This window comes from Rattus rattus, chromosome 11, assembly GCF_011064425.1.
Source record: "Rattus rattus isolate New Zealand chromosome 11, Rrattus_CSIRO_v1, whole genome shotgun sequence".
In the NCBI taxonomy this organism is placed as follows: Eukaryota; Metazoa; Chordata; class Mammalia; order Rodentia; family Muridae; genus Rattus; species Rattus rattus.
The window spans coordinates 78,647,121-78,661,782 of NC_046164.1; the positions used below are offsets into that span (position 1 = coordinate 78,647,121).

Here is a 14,662-nt window from a genome sequence, read left to right on the forward strand (position 1 = left end):
GAGACGATTGAGAGACAGTATCTCATCATACATGAGGAAACTGAATGTTAGAAAAAGTTGATAAATTGCCCAAGGTCTCATGAAGGGCGCTGAGTGGAAAACCACAACTTCACGACATCCCATTTGCGACTACCCACCGCCTTGAACCATGTTTGCATTGTTTTCCTTGTTGCATGTCCTCTGGATTGTAACTGATATTTTATGTCTATGAATGAGTGGCCTTCTTGTCTTTTTTCCTTAATTTATTCAAGCATTATTTTGAGATTATAATATAATTACAACTTATATTATTTCTATTTCCTCTTTCAAGGCCCCTCCCATATACCTCTTCTTTCTCCCTTTTAAATCTATAGTCTCTGTTTGCATTGTCATTGTGTATTCATATGAATATATAAATGCTCATATATGTTATATTATATATAATATTATATTAAATATAACCTGTCCCATCTGTAAAATCATACTTTTATTTATATTTTCAGTGATATGCTCTTCTCCTGGAAAGACAATTTCTCCCACTTTTAGCATTTCTTAGTTGCCTGCAGTTCTCTGTGTAGGGTTGAGGCTTCTTGGGCTTTCTCTCATCTATTTTGGTGTGTCTACTGGTGTTTTCCCTGTTCAGCTCATGTTTGGGTAGTCAAGTTGGTGAGACAGTGAGGAAAAATAGAAATCCGTGTTTAAACATGGGATCAGTATTTACAAATGACCATGTTGCATTTAAGTGGCGACCTCAAAACAGTTGGCTACATTTACATACCCTTCTTCCCTTCTTCCTCCAGATATCCTTTCAAGCCCATAAAATTAGAACCATGACTGAGGTTTTACATGTTTAAATTCTCAATTTTTGCTGTTGGTATTTTGCCAATTTCATATATTTCCAACAACAACAAGTATAAAAAACCACCCTGTCAATATGTACTGATTGCTTTGAAGAAGGCTTTTTGGGGCTCTGGGGTAACACTGAGGGCGTAGAGGAATGCCTGGCTCCTGAACCCTGATAAGACATGCCTTGCCTCCTAAACGCTCCCATTACCGTTATTTCCCCTATTATTCCTTGAGGATGCACTGCAGGTCAAGTATTATTAGAGGGACCAAATAAATGCAAAAGATCTTCTCCTAAGAAATTTATAATTCCAGACAGAACAAATGAAGCCAGAGATAAAAGCCGTGATACTGTCCTGCATACTACATGGCTGTCTTTTCAGTGATTTACATACGAACCCAGACAAAATAATTAGATATATGTTTCCTAGTTCATGACTATAGACTCTGCCCATTAGTCATGCCTGTAATGAGTTGAGACTGAGTAACTATTGATGGTGTCAGAATGGAAGGATTATGAGAAAATCAATTATGTTGCCTCAGTTCAGTCTTCTCTTGGAAGACAAAGGGGATTATCCAGTGAAGGTTCAGAGGTGATGTTTTCTCTTCTCTACTAAAAACACACAGGATATAAAATACACACACGTACCTCTTAGGAACAGAAACAGGAGCGCATGCTTGACCTAATCTCATATCAAGGAAAGAATGATTAGTGGAAAAATAGAACAATTCTTTTATCTGTTCTTTCAAAAGGAAACACTGAGGTGAAATCAGTGCTTTGTGAATGGCAGATGCTCAATGTTCTGTCTGTACATCCAGCTCATTTCCTCTACAGTGCTGCTCCCCCCACCCCCACTCTACACCCTCACTCTCCATCCCTTCCATGCCCAGAGCTGGTACTCAGGGTAAGCTAGCAGCCTGGCTTGATGGTTCCTGGCACTGCTTCCGGTCAGGCTCATCTGTGAAGATGACTGTGAAGATCAAGGGTAAAAAGCACAGAGTATGAACCTGAGGTATCCAGGTGCAGGTGGAGAACACAGCTGGATCCGAGGCTGCCTCGGTCAGATCTCACCCTCACTGGCTCTGTGACCTGGATAGCTTACTCAACCACTCTCTGGCTTTGTTATCACCAACGTGTTTGCACTTCGGCACAAATAACCTTCACCTGGAACTGCAAGGTGACACCTGTGATGCTTCTTTGTCCCTTTAAGCACGTGCATATCTCAGAAAACCATTTTTTGTGGAAAAAGATGGTTCTTACAGCATCTGTCCCTCTATTTGAGATTTAAGGCGCATATTATGCTATTAAAAACTCCAGGCACACCTATAGCAGAAAGACCTTTTCAGCCCAAATGGTAGGGACCATGTTCAAAGCCCATTAAACTCAGAAACAACAATGCTGTTGTGTGCTACAGAGCACATGAGGGATATGCTCTGAGAACTCCAAGTATATTTAGATAATGTCTAGACTGAAACTTACAGAGATGTGTGTGATTCCTAATGGTCAGTTTCATCTGCCTGTCTCTTGTAAATGCTTATAGAGCTTCACAATAAGTCTCTGCGCAAGTAAAATAAATCGCCAACAAAAACTGTTGGAGGCTGAGATGCTCAAAAACCTCCAATCTGTATTGTCATGTATTAGCATTCAAATCTTAGGGAATTTTTTTTCTACCAAAGAAAGCTAAAATAATAACAGAAGAATAAGATGTGACAACAAGGACTTTAGAAACAACTCATTAAATTATACAAAGTTATATTATTCTCCTTTTGTGGCTATAATGTTAATCCTACTGAACTAGAGTAAAGTCTACTGACCCAAAGTTTTTGGTCAAATTAAGCAGGCTTTATTTTCTGTCAGATAGGACTGTCTTTCTAAAGTGAGCTTTGAGAGAATAGCCCCAAACACAGGAAACAGGAATGAGCTTACTTTGACCTTGTAAAAAGATGGTTTGGAATCTTACCATGGGATCAGGCTTGTTCATCAATAACACAATACTTGGGGCAGAGTATTGTTTAGAAAAATGGGTTTATTTAGTTTGGAGTTCTGTGGCTGACGAACAGTGATTTGACAATGGTAGATGATATGTGAAAGAGAATGCACAGCAAGGTAGCTAGCCAGAGACCACGCTAGCTCTGCTTGCGGCAGCCTGCTCTAAGTCTGCTGTTAGCTCTCATAGGCTAAGTAAATACAGTCCCATGAAAACAATGAGGCTATCCCAAGAGCATAAGCCTGCAGTGATTGGACTGCCTTGCACCAGGCTTACCTTCTCAGATACTCTACCCTTCCCAACACCACCTCTCTGAGACCAAACTCTGGTACACATGGGCTCTGCAGGGGAGGCCACATTTACACCACAACTCGCAGTCCCTTGGCTAATGTTCCAGGCATCTGTAGTACAGAGTACCTCCTGTTGTATGTAAGAGATGCAAAGAGTCATTCTTTTTAAAAAAACAAAACTAATTAGATTACAGCCATCTGGCTAAAACATGCAAGTCCTTAAGCACTGTTTCCATGTTAACTCAGGAATTCCTAACTGAAACCCCTATGAGCTAGTATACAAAGTATTAATACTAGGGAAGCCTGTGTTCACCTTTAGTATTTAGAAAATTGTATGGAAATTATATTTGACAACCAGATGAGCAGAACTGACAATTGTCTTTTTGTTGAACTGTTTTTTTTTTTCCAACATGGTGTTGTTTCCCCGTCTATGCTCTGTTGGAACAACTCGCCCATGCAGAGAGCCTGGGCTTGTTGTTCAGCTTGGGAGGTCAGTCCTTCTGCTGTGTGACCATCAAGTAATGGCTTAAAGTCTTAAAGCTGCTACCATTGCCTTGAGATCTGGGAAGCAGGGAGAGGAGGCAATAAGCTAAAACTAATGTGAATTTCACCTCCTCTCCATATTTGAGTAATTCAGACTAATTATCTGCACTAAAGTAAAATTTGACTTAGAGTTGTAAAAGTCTTACTGTCTGGAATGTTCAAGGATAAAAACCTACAGAAAAAAAATAGAACATAAAAGCTTTTCTACAGCTAACCGGGTGGCTCAGTGGTAAACGAACTTGTGGCCAAGCCTTAAGACCTGAGCTTAATCCTTGGGATACATATGATGGGAGGAGAGAAATAACTAACTAATGAATGAACTAACTAACTAACTAACTAACTAACTAACTAACCAACCAACTAACTGACTAACCAACAAACTCCAGCAGTGATTCTCTGTCCTCAACACTTGTATTATAGCGCGCGCGCACACACACACACACACACACAGAGTTAAATAAGTAAATATAGCTACAGTTTACGAGTTGTTTATTCATTACTATTCACTGTCTCCCAAGCTCTCACAATCTTTTTTCATGTGGAAACTTAATTGTAGCTCTTTAAGTGATTAAGTTACTATGACACAACACAGAAGTGAATAAACATGTCAATCTAATGCATTTAATAAGCAATTGCTAGTTGCTTCTTGATATCTGTTTATTATCCGAGAGTTTTGGGGTCCACAGCCAAGTAATCCCCGTGTCACGTCATGCAATCTTGGCACGGTCCTAAATCATTGTCATCAGATTAGTAGCTCACACTGTGAAAACAGAAGCCAGAGTTCTGTCTTAGTGGCAAGGAGGTAGCCATTTTTTGAAAGATGTTCTATTGTGGCAAAATGTGCTTTAATGGAAATAAAGTAGTATTTTCATTAAACCGTCTTTCCATTTTTCTTTTTTCTCCCCTTTAGGATGAATTCTTCAAGCTGGCATAGGGACCCTTATTCCGGCCCAGAATTCCAGGACTCATGTGGCTGCCTGGTATGTTTCTGAAGCACCCTTCACCTTTTGAAGAATAAAGCTCAAATAGTAGGAGTAATAATAATGATAATAATAATAGTAATAACAATAACCATAAATGAGTAGCTTCTATCTGCCTGATCCTCATATTTTGTTGCTCAAGTCTCTTAATGTCTACATTACATACTTGTGGAGAGTTTCATCCCTGCTGTCTGTTCATTCCATGCTCATACCTCTTAATCATTAACATCTCTACTGCAACACTGAATCCTCTTCAGGTAGAGATGAGAAGCTAGACTTCCTCTTTGGGGGAGATTTCTTCACATCTCAAGACAGGGTGATCGCAAGGCTTTCTTCATAACTTTATTCGAGTTTTAGGAGCTAGACATTCAAACCTAAGCCACGTCTTTGGACTTCTAATATGATTGATGTACACAAGATATATGAAAGTAGACATTCTGCTTTTGAGGTAAAAGCCATAGCTATGTTGTCTGTGAAGAGAAACAAACTGAAATTCATTTGGAAAATTGATTGCAGTTCACCTCAGAGGAAATAGTGGAAGGTAATTAGTGAAAGGCTTAGATCTGTCGACTACAACCAACCATCAGATGTGGCGATCTTAATTTACTTGTAAAAGGCTAAGGGCATAGTTTAACTGATAGAGTGCTTGCCTTATCCTGCACAAAGCCCTAAGTTTGATCCCAGCATCCAGTATAGTAGACTTGGAGGTCATGCCTGCAATGTCAGGACTCTGGAGGAAAACTAGGAGGAATTCACTCATCATCCATAAAGGGAAGGACCATAAGAACACATTCATGGGCCTTTTTAACTTAGTGTCCCACGGGGTTCATTTCCTCCAGCAGTTTAGTTACTTTAGAGAGTTGGCTTCTGAATAGTTTCATTTGCTTTCTTCTCTTAGACAAAATTCAGGAAATAAAAAAGAAAGACAATGCAGCTACACAGTGGGGGATTATGAGGACTGATGGCTCTAAGGTTAGCAGGCATCATGTTAGTGGACATAGTGGTCAGAGAAGTCACCTGCATGCCTTGCCTCTCTACACTTGCCAAAGGTTGTTTTTATTTTTCTTTGTCTCTGTTCTTCTAGTTTATCGTGAAACCTCTAACATTGTGCTCTCAGCGCTTGCTCTGGTGCCTGGATTTAACCATGCAGTTACAGTGATGGCTTTTCTCACCACAAGTCTAAAGTCTATTTGAGTTAGATAGGGCGTCAAGGGATAGGGAGAATGAAGAACTATCAGAATGGTATTGTGGCTCCCACTTCACACGAAATATAAGATTTCAGTAATATGCATGCAAGAAAAGAAAGATGCCCAATGAGTGCTATCTGTGGGCAAGCACACTTCTGGAATAGTGGCTAAAACAGCATTGCTATTGCTTCTGTAAGGAATTGTTCCATATGACTTCTCTTTGAATAGATAGCAGGGTGGACAGTATGCAGTCCTGTCAGCAATGCTTTGACTAAAGAATCACTTCCTACTTCTCCTCTTCCCCTCCCTTTCCCCTCCTCTGTCCTCCTGCTGGGCTTTCTGATGCTTCTGTTTGTCTCTCTTCTTCCTTTCTTCCTTCCTTCCTTCCTTCCTTCCTTCCTTCCTTCCTTCTTTCCTTTCTCTCCCCTCCCCTCTCCTCCCCTCCCCTCTTGTCTCCTCTCCTCTCCTCTCTTCTCTTCTCTTCTCTTCTTTTTTCTTTTTGTGACCTCTGTGTTCTCTGGAACACACTTTGAGAAATAGCAGTCAATTTAGTATGATCCAAGGACCTCACAGCCTCCTGTGGCATGCATTATTGCGCCTTAGGGTTACCTCTAGAGAGACATAGGAACGTGCGTGCAGGAAACAGATGTCCAACATTAGCTCCCTTACTTCTGTTGATCATGGTACTCTCAGTTAACTTCATTTGACTGAAAGGAAAATAATTACCATTCTAAGTTCTACCATTCAGAAGCCTTGAGTACACATCTGTTTTCTCATATGCATATCCATTGTTCCTTGGTTGTTTATTACCGAGAAACCCAGGGTGAGTTCCAGGGGGAGACAGTACTGTGTAATGACTGAGGTTGATGGGATTCTTGGTGGTCCTGAAGGATGGATAGGATGTTTTCAGCCGAGTTCTGGTGAATAATAACTGCAGTGTGGGCAGTACCCCACCATCAGGGATGGATGTGACCTTGTGCGAAACTCCACAGGGATGCCACATTCCTCAGGCTGGTGCTGCAAATTGCAATATGCTGGGCAGCTGAACTAAGCAATTTTGTCCTTTCAAGTTCTGGGGTAGAATCTTAAATCAGTGATGTGTTCCGAAATCACACTATGTGCCAGCAGTCTGTAGGGGACACTCCTTGGTTTATTTCTCATAACATCAGTTGACATTTGTTGGATCGTAGCTACACAACTCTAGTGTATGATACTGTGCTGCCCTATCCTCTGTCACTCTTGTCTGATCTCCCCTACTTCCATTTTAAAGAGACACGGATGCTGCCATGGGGGCCCAGCCTGACTATCCAGTGTGATTTCTCCAGTGGATATCAATAACTTAGTGAATGATAGTCGTCACACCCATTGCCACATATGGTAGCATTGGCAGATCTCAAGAACAAGACCTGATATTTAAGGAATCATTGTTAGGCTTAGCACAGAAAGTATATTTGGGGGATATAGCTCAGGGGTAGAACATTTGACTCCAGAGGGTGTATTTGTAGATAACAAAACTTACAAGAGTTAAAAAAGAGGCTAAATATATTTTTCTACAGGGCTTGAGTCATAAAACTTTGATTTTCTTAGCGAGGAACTCATCAAAATACAGATTGTGTTTAGAAAGATACATGTTGATTCACAGTTAGAAGGGGGATTAGAAAGAAATACCAGAGGCAAGGAAACTTTAAAGGTTCTTATTTGAATTTGTGAGTAAGGTACTTTAATTTGGTTAAATTATTCAGCCATCTACTTTAAATGCTAAGTAGACAACTTATGTATTTGTGATGGTCAGAATAATCATTCCACATGTTGTGGAAGGCAAGCTATTCCTGAAGGAATGAATATCTGTCTGTCTGTCTGTCTGTCTACCTACCTACCTACCTACCTACCTACCTACCTACCTACCTACCTACCTACCTACCTATCTTCTATTTGGTGTTTTGAGACAGGGGTTCTCTTTGTAGCAGTCCTGGCTGTCCTGAAACTCACTTTGTAGAACAGGCTGTCCTGGAACTCACACAGCTCTGCCTGCCTTTGCCTCCTGAGTCTGGAATTAAAGGCATTTGCTACCATGCCCAGCAGGAAGGAACATACTAAGTAACTTTGCTGAATCCTTCCACAGTAATGGAACTTCCTTCAAGTTTCTGTGTTAGAAGAAAGAGAATGAGCTCAGCAATTTTCAAGTATACAATGCACAGTTTGATCTAGAGTGAGTGTGTGCACTGGGCCTGTGAATTTACACCTTCTGTTTAACTGATGGTTTGGGGCTGTGACCAACAGCTTTCTAATGTTCCCTTCTGGCTACAGCATCTAAAAGCAGCTGTTTTGCTGTTTCTTTGATCTGGGTTTTTAAACTTCGACACATGTGAGAATTTAGTTATGCCACAACTTCTAGCAATTAAAATTCTTGTTATCTAATCTATACCTTTCTGAAAGTCATACTTTAAGCTTCTATAACTCTCTTGATTTGCCACAGTTCTTGCATGTACATAGGATGCAAGCAGCAAACCCATATGTTAGGGCAGGGAGATTTGATTCCAGTTTTGAAGGAAAACAAAGTCCCAACACTGGAGTAAAAAGTTCAGAGACATTTTTTTCTTCTATTTTCACATATTATTTCCTCCAAGCTTGCTCTTACTGAAGTGGAACCAGCAAATTTAGTATGAACTCTGTCTGTGGTGGAGTGGCAGTCGTACATTGACGATTTTAGTTGGCCACTTCCTCCTTACTCATTTGATGGCCATTTCATCACGCAGACTTGGGCAAACCTCAGAAGGCTGTTTGAGTTTGGCCTCTAGCACATATGAAAGAAACACAGGCCTTTGAATTCTCTTGCTTATCTTTCTCCTACTAGTTGCCTCAGACTCTTGCAACTTCTTCAAATGAAAGATCACACCCGTGAAAACATCTTCCTTTTTTAGTTCTTACGGATCTGCCCAAACTTACATGCAAAAAAAGGATTTGAAGTTCTCAGATATAATTGACAGCAGAGGGCACAGTGGAATTCTGACGAAACTCTTGACTGCAGGGGGCTCTTAAGGAGGCTTCAGAGATCAGAATGTATAAAAGGCTGGAGATAATTTATTAAAAATCGAAAGCTAGGAAAAGTCACATTCAGTTTAAAGTAATGTCAGTAAGTAGATTGCGGGTTCTAAAAAAAAGTTTCTGTTTTTATTCCTTTGAAAACAATTACAGAAGTGTCCAAATAAAAGTGCTGGCGCTCCCTATCTGACCAACTGCCTGGGACACACACTGCTCAACCTCTCGGGCTACGATGTGGAAGAATACTTGCTGGTGCCATCTGCAAAACCAAGGTGTGTACAAAACTGTTGCTGGACCCTTCCTACTTTCTCTGAATTACAGTTGTCCTTCTACATGTACTGAGACTGGTTCTAGGACTCAGAGGGTACCCAAATCCTCAGGAGGTTGAATCCCTTATGCAAAATGGTGGTATGCTCCTTGCATAGAACCCCCATTCTGTAGTCATCTTTTAAATGACTTATGGTACCACAGAGTACAAATGCTATGCGAACGGCTATTCTGCATTGTTTCGTGGATAATGATAATAATGATGATAATTATATATGTTGAATGCAAACACAGTTATTTTCTGAATATTTTCTGCCCATAGTTGGTTGAATAACCACAGATGTGTGGAGCTCATGGACTTTGAGAGTGAACCATGCTTCGGGGGGTGGGGGGAACCACATTGTTTCAAATGTTAATGTGAAGCAAAGCCCAAAAGTGTGATGTGTACCTTGATGTTCATGTGAACTCCAAAACCATGCTGTAGGCCTTAATCAGATTCTTCGCTGCTTGCTTCCAGGCTTTAAAGCATTGGGAGAAATCATATCAATTGAGATCTCATCAGTGGCAGAGGCAGGGGGGCCAGGGGCAGTCTCGCTGCTTCAGGGAGCAGAGCAGACGAGCTAATAGCATAATGAAATGATGATCTCTTATAAAAATGTCCTCGACTGTGTAGTACCTAGTAATGGGACCTGAGAACAAATCATGTCTTACGATTCCTTGGGGCTTTCAGAAAATTTTTGCGTTGGATTTTTGGAGACAGAAAGAGGTGACTACAGATGTAGTCGGATACAGATAGGTGTGTGTACGTCACATTGCTTGCAATGTCAGCAGCACTTACTATTCTGTCTAATTTCCAAAGTCTCCAAAACACACTGCCTTGCATCGTAGACATCCCATTCGGTGTCCATGTTGCTAGGATACTGCAGCCCCCTTGCATCCGATTCCTCTCCTCCTTTGCCAGGCTAATATATTACTACTACCCTTAACGCTGACCACCTTTGCCCTCTGGTTTTCCTGCATCTGTATTGCTTCCTTCCTTCCTAGCATCCTTAAATATATCCTACAATCTCTACTTCTCCTTCCTAAACTTGATGGGATAAAAGTTGTATTCTCAGAACTCGGAATAGTACCTGGCATATCAGAGGTACCCAGTCTAAGCCTGTTTGAATGGAAGAATGAATTCAGTTGAGCCAGATGGCAATGCATCCCTAGTCCTTAACGTTTGCAGTAAGGGTGTTAGGGCACAACTCTGTTCTTCAGTCTGTTTCCATCCAGAGACCGAGAAGCCATTATTAATATGCACCTTTATTCTTACCTTTATTCTTATGTCAGCTATATTGGGAGACTTAATAAGTATAAGATACCATACAGCCCACAGAGATAAAGCTATAGAATTCTCACCCAGGAAAAACTCATTAGCTGCCTGAAAGGCAAACCAGCAAGTTAATGATTACAAAACTCAGTGCAATAATTGACAAAACTGGTGGAAGGTATTGGGACAATTCAAAAGAGAAGTACCTCACACACGGTAGTTCTGCAATGCCTTCTAGAGCAAGGCAAGCCCGGAGAGTGATAAAAGGAAGAAGCAGAGCAGGAGAGCCAAGCTAGATAGTCATAAGGTTAAACTGAAGCAATTCATCCTGAATAGTGGGTATGAGTTAAAATAGTGCTGAGAGTCACGGTCATGTCCTCCACCGTGCTAGTTTCCTGCTAAGTTCTAATAAGTAGAGCTTCTAGCATGGTGAGCCATGCCCACTCCTTCTTCATAAGTGATACCCTCTCTCTGGATGCCAGACTGAGGCCAGGTTACCACCATGGGTAGGTATCTCAATTGGTGAGTTCATGTGATAGGTCTGCCATGCTCAGCAGCCTGCTGTCTCGATATGGCTGTAATTACTATGGATAGTAGTTCTGAATCACCCTTTGAGTGGAAATTCTGGTAATCTGATTGGGACTAACATCATGTTTACTCCTAATAGGCTTGGCGGTTGGTCGTTTGGAGTACAAATACCCAATGAAGTTGACGATGTGAAGACAAACACATCAAAACCAAAGACTTTGGCAAAGGTAATAGCTTCATGTTTTAGAAGGTATTTAAGGCAAAAAACAAAACAAAAAAGCCCAAATACATTTTTGAGCATGGGCTTTCCAAAGGCAGATCAAATACCACTGTTTGTTACTGAAAATTGAGAATGACTATGTTATGAAGATTCTCTTGAGAGAAGAAAAGAGTTGATTATTTTAGAAGGTATAGAACTACAACGAACAGGCCACTACTTTTTGTTTAGATAGGATTTCATCTAGTAGAGTAAAGCAAAAGGAGGGCCGATCTGCTTTTAGAGATGGCTGTGAGCTACCTTGTAGTTGCTGGGAATTGAACTCAGGCCCTCTGGAAGAACAGCCACGGCACTTAACCACTGAGCCATCTCTCCAGCCTCCCGATCAACTTTTAAGGTACTACCATCACTGTTCATGGCTGCCAAGGAATTCTTCTATGCATGGAGTTGAACTCCTCATCTTCCAAAAGGTTGAGTACATGCCAGCCCAACAAAAAGCAAAGAGTAGTAGATCTGGATGAATCTTAGAGGCTCTGGGTTTTTGTGTCCTAACAAGTGTACCCTGGGAGTTAGGCATAGTCCTATTAAAATTAGAGGGAGAAGGCAGGAGGTTCCTCATTGGGAGGAAGTGAGAATTGTATAAAATTCCTTAGTGTGAATATTTAAGTGCTAAATAACATGCCCACTCCCCTATAAGGAAATAGTCGACATAAACTTAAAATGGACAAAAATGGAAGGACCAAAGCTTTTAGTTGCTGTGAATAGGGAAGCAGCAAGAGAGAGGCATGTGAGAGGGAAATTCAAAACAATAAATTAGGGGAGAAAGCTAAAGCCTGAAGGAGTGAGTGGAGAGATGGCCAAGTCACTCATTCTTTCCTGCGTAGGTTTCCGATCTGCTCATAAACTCACCCCAAAAACCACTGTAGCACTTGTGTGCCCAGGAGTCACACTCCTCACTGGGAAGCAGGGTGTTTGTGCTTCTCTTGAAATTGAGAGGCTAATCCATATAAGCCACTGTCTGCGAGTGTCCGTTACTAGGGTGATAAAGTACCCCACAGGCACCTCATAAAAATCCCCGGAGAAAGTCTCAACAGCTGGACTTTACAGTCTAATCCCTGAAGAAAATCCCAAGTCATAGTACAAACTGTGCAGAAACCCCTCCTTTGGCCGAGGACTCTACAAATATCTTTCCTTTTTAAAATCAATGTGTGTATAGATTTATAGCTCAACGTGAGAATCCCAGCATCCAGAACTTAAAGGGAAATAATTTAAATGGATTTACTGGCTTATATCGAAAGGTATTATATAGACGCAGTTAAAATATGACTAATTTGTAGAAGGGTCCTGTTGAAGTTTTGTAACAATGCTTTGACTTTTCTACCCAAGTCTCCACTCCTTGTTGCTATTAGATGTTTGTGCCTTTGCTTTAGATGCCTGGAGCATAAGCCTCTTGCCCAGAAGTCAGGTAGAAGGGGCATGTGTGTTGTTCTGTCTCCTGTTTCCGTTGGTCCATATGGGTCTTCTGCATGGGTGGTGATTTATGGAATTTTTTTGCCGGCTGATATACTCTTTATAGGCAACTGAATGAGCTCTATCAACCCTTCATGGAATGCACTTGCTTCTAGAAAGCTAAGAAATCTGATACTGTGAGAGGACCGAAGGCTCTGTTGTCAGAGCCCAGAGGTAGCTGCTGTCCTGTCCAGTGATTTCATAGCCTTTCAGCAGCAGCCTTTTCCTCCAGCTCTCTGCCTGTGTTCCTAAGATATAAAGGATGATTTTCACGGTCCTTGTGAAGGAAAAGTAAAACTTTGGATATGAAGATGACTTGGCATGTGACTCAGGGAGTATGGAATGCCTCTGTGTCTATGTGTGTGCATTTGTGTGTGTGTGTTGTGTGTGTGTGTGTGTGTGTGTGTGTGTGTATGTGGGCATTTATGTGTGTGTGCATGTGTGTGTGTGTGTGCACATTTATGTGTGTGTGTGTGCACATTTGTGTGTGTGCATTTGTGTATGTGTGCATTTGTGTATGTGTGCATTTGTGTGTGTGCATTTGTATGTGTGTGTGCATTTGTGTGTATGTGTGTGCATTTGTGTGTGTTTGTGTGCATTTGTGTGTGTGTGTGTGTGTTTGTGTGTGTGCACATTTGTGTGTGTGTGCATTTGTGTGTGTGTGCATTTGTGTGTGTGCATACCCACATGTGTGCATTTGTGTGTATGCATACCCATGTGTGTGTGTTTGTGTATGTGTGCATGTGTGCATGTGTGTGTGTTTGTGTGTGTGCACATTTGTGTGTGTGCACATTTGTGTGTGTGTGCATTTGTGTATGTGCATTTGTGTGTGTGCATTTGAATGTGTGTGTACATTTGTGTGTGTTTGTGTGCATGTGTGTGTGTTTGTGTGTGTGCACATTTGTGTGTGTGTACATTTTGTGTGTGTTTTGTGTGTGTTGTGTGCATTTTGTGTGTGTGTGTGCATTTGTGTGTGTGTGTGTGTGTGTGTGTGTGTGTGTCTAAAACATTCCCTATGCTTTTACAGAGGCGAATGCATGCAGGCTGACTTTTTATTCTTTCTGTTCTAAGTTCCCTTTCGTAGGAATCATTACCTGTGATTCTTGAAAGCAAGAATCGGAGGTAACAGAATGTGTTCTTACTTTCTTTACTAAACTATCTCACTTTCTGACTTTTGGGCCAACAGGGAAAGCATTTGCATAGAGCACAATGTTGCTTTAGAAAAGAAATCTTTGAAGGAAAAGAAGGAGACACTTCATTTGAATGGTGCAAAATCCTTAGTGAAAATTTTAAGACCATCTTAAAAATTACTCGATTTAAAAAACTAATAAAGGCCCTCTCAGATGAAGATCCCTCAGTAAAAAAAAAAAAAATTGAAAGTGGAGCCCAAGAACCATTTAAATTCTATTTCTGGAAGCTCACTCACTCAATTCTTTATTGCAAAATAAGAAAACAGTAAGTATTCGAAGTAGCTACAAGTCATCGGTAGTCTTCTCAGTACAGAAGGATTTAGTCTGTGACTGCAGGGCTGGACAGGGGTGGGCTGTGCTTAGTGTTACCATTACTCTGGCTGTGAATGTGCTTCCCAGCCCGGCCTTCACTCTGGCTCCTGGGAGTGACCCCCAGTCTCTCAGTTACAATGGTCTGCAGCTCTGTTCTCGGACAGCCATCTGTCATCTTCCTTCAGAGCGCCATGTGAACAGGACATGTAAAATGGTCGCTGAGCATCTCAGCTGGCCTGCGGAAGGCTGGGCTGTATACACTCTTGCGGTGGGCATTCAGTGCAGTTAGGTGTTGACGCCTCATGCGGCTCGCTGTGAAGCATCTAGGCTGTTTGTTGATGTAATTAAGGACCACAAGCTGCTGTGCCCGTGGTTCTTGTTGAGACAAGCACTTAGCCAATTCTTAAACTTAATTACCGGGATCTGGGGAATGTCAGAATGCCAGGGAGCAATATACACCTGGAAGTGTGAGGTC

At 41.4% G+C, this 14,662-nt stretch overlaps 1 protein-coding gene across 1 annotated transcript in view; it reads left to right on the plus strand.

Annotated features, from left to right (window-relative positions):
* Positions 1-14,662, plus strand: part of Abca13 (ATP binding cassette subfamily A member 13) — a 564,237-nt gene that overhangs the window by 414,530 nt on the left and 135,045 nt on the right. Inside the window, exons 45-47 of the mRNA XM_032916398.1 lie at positions 4,554-4,623; positions 9,006-9,124; positions 11,099-11,186. Coding sequence (XP_032772289.1) covers positions 4,554-4,623; positions 9,006-9,124; positions 11,099-11,186 — 277 coding nt within the window. The remainder of the gene's footprint in view (positions 1-4,553; positions 4,624-9,005; positions 9,125-11,098; positions 11,187-14,662) is intronic.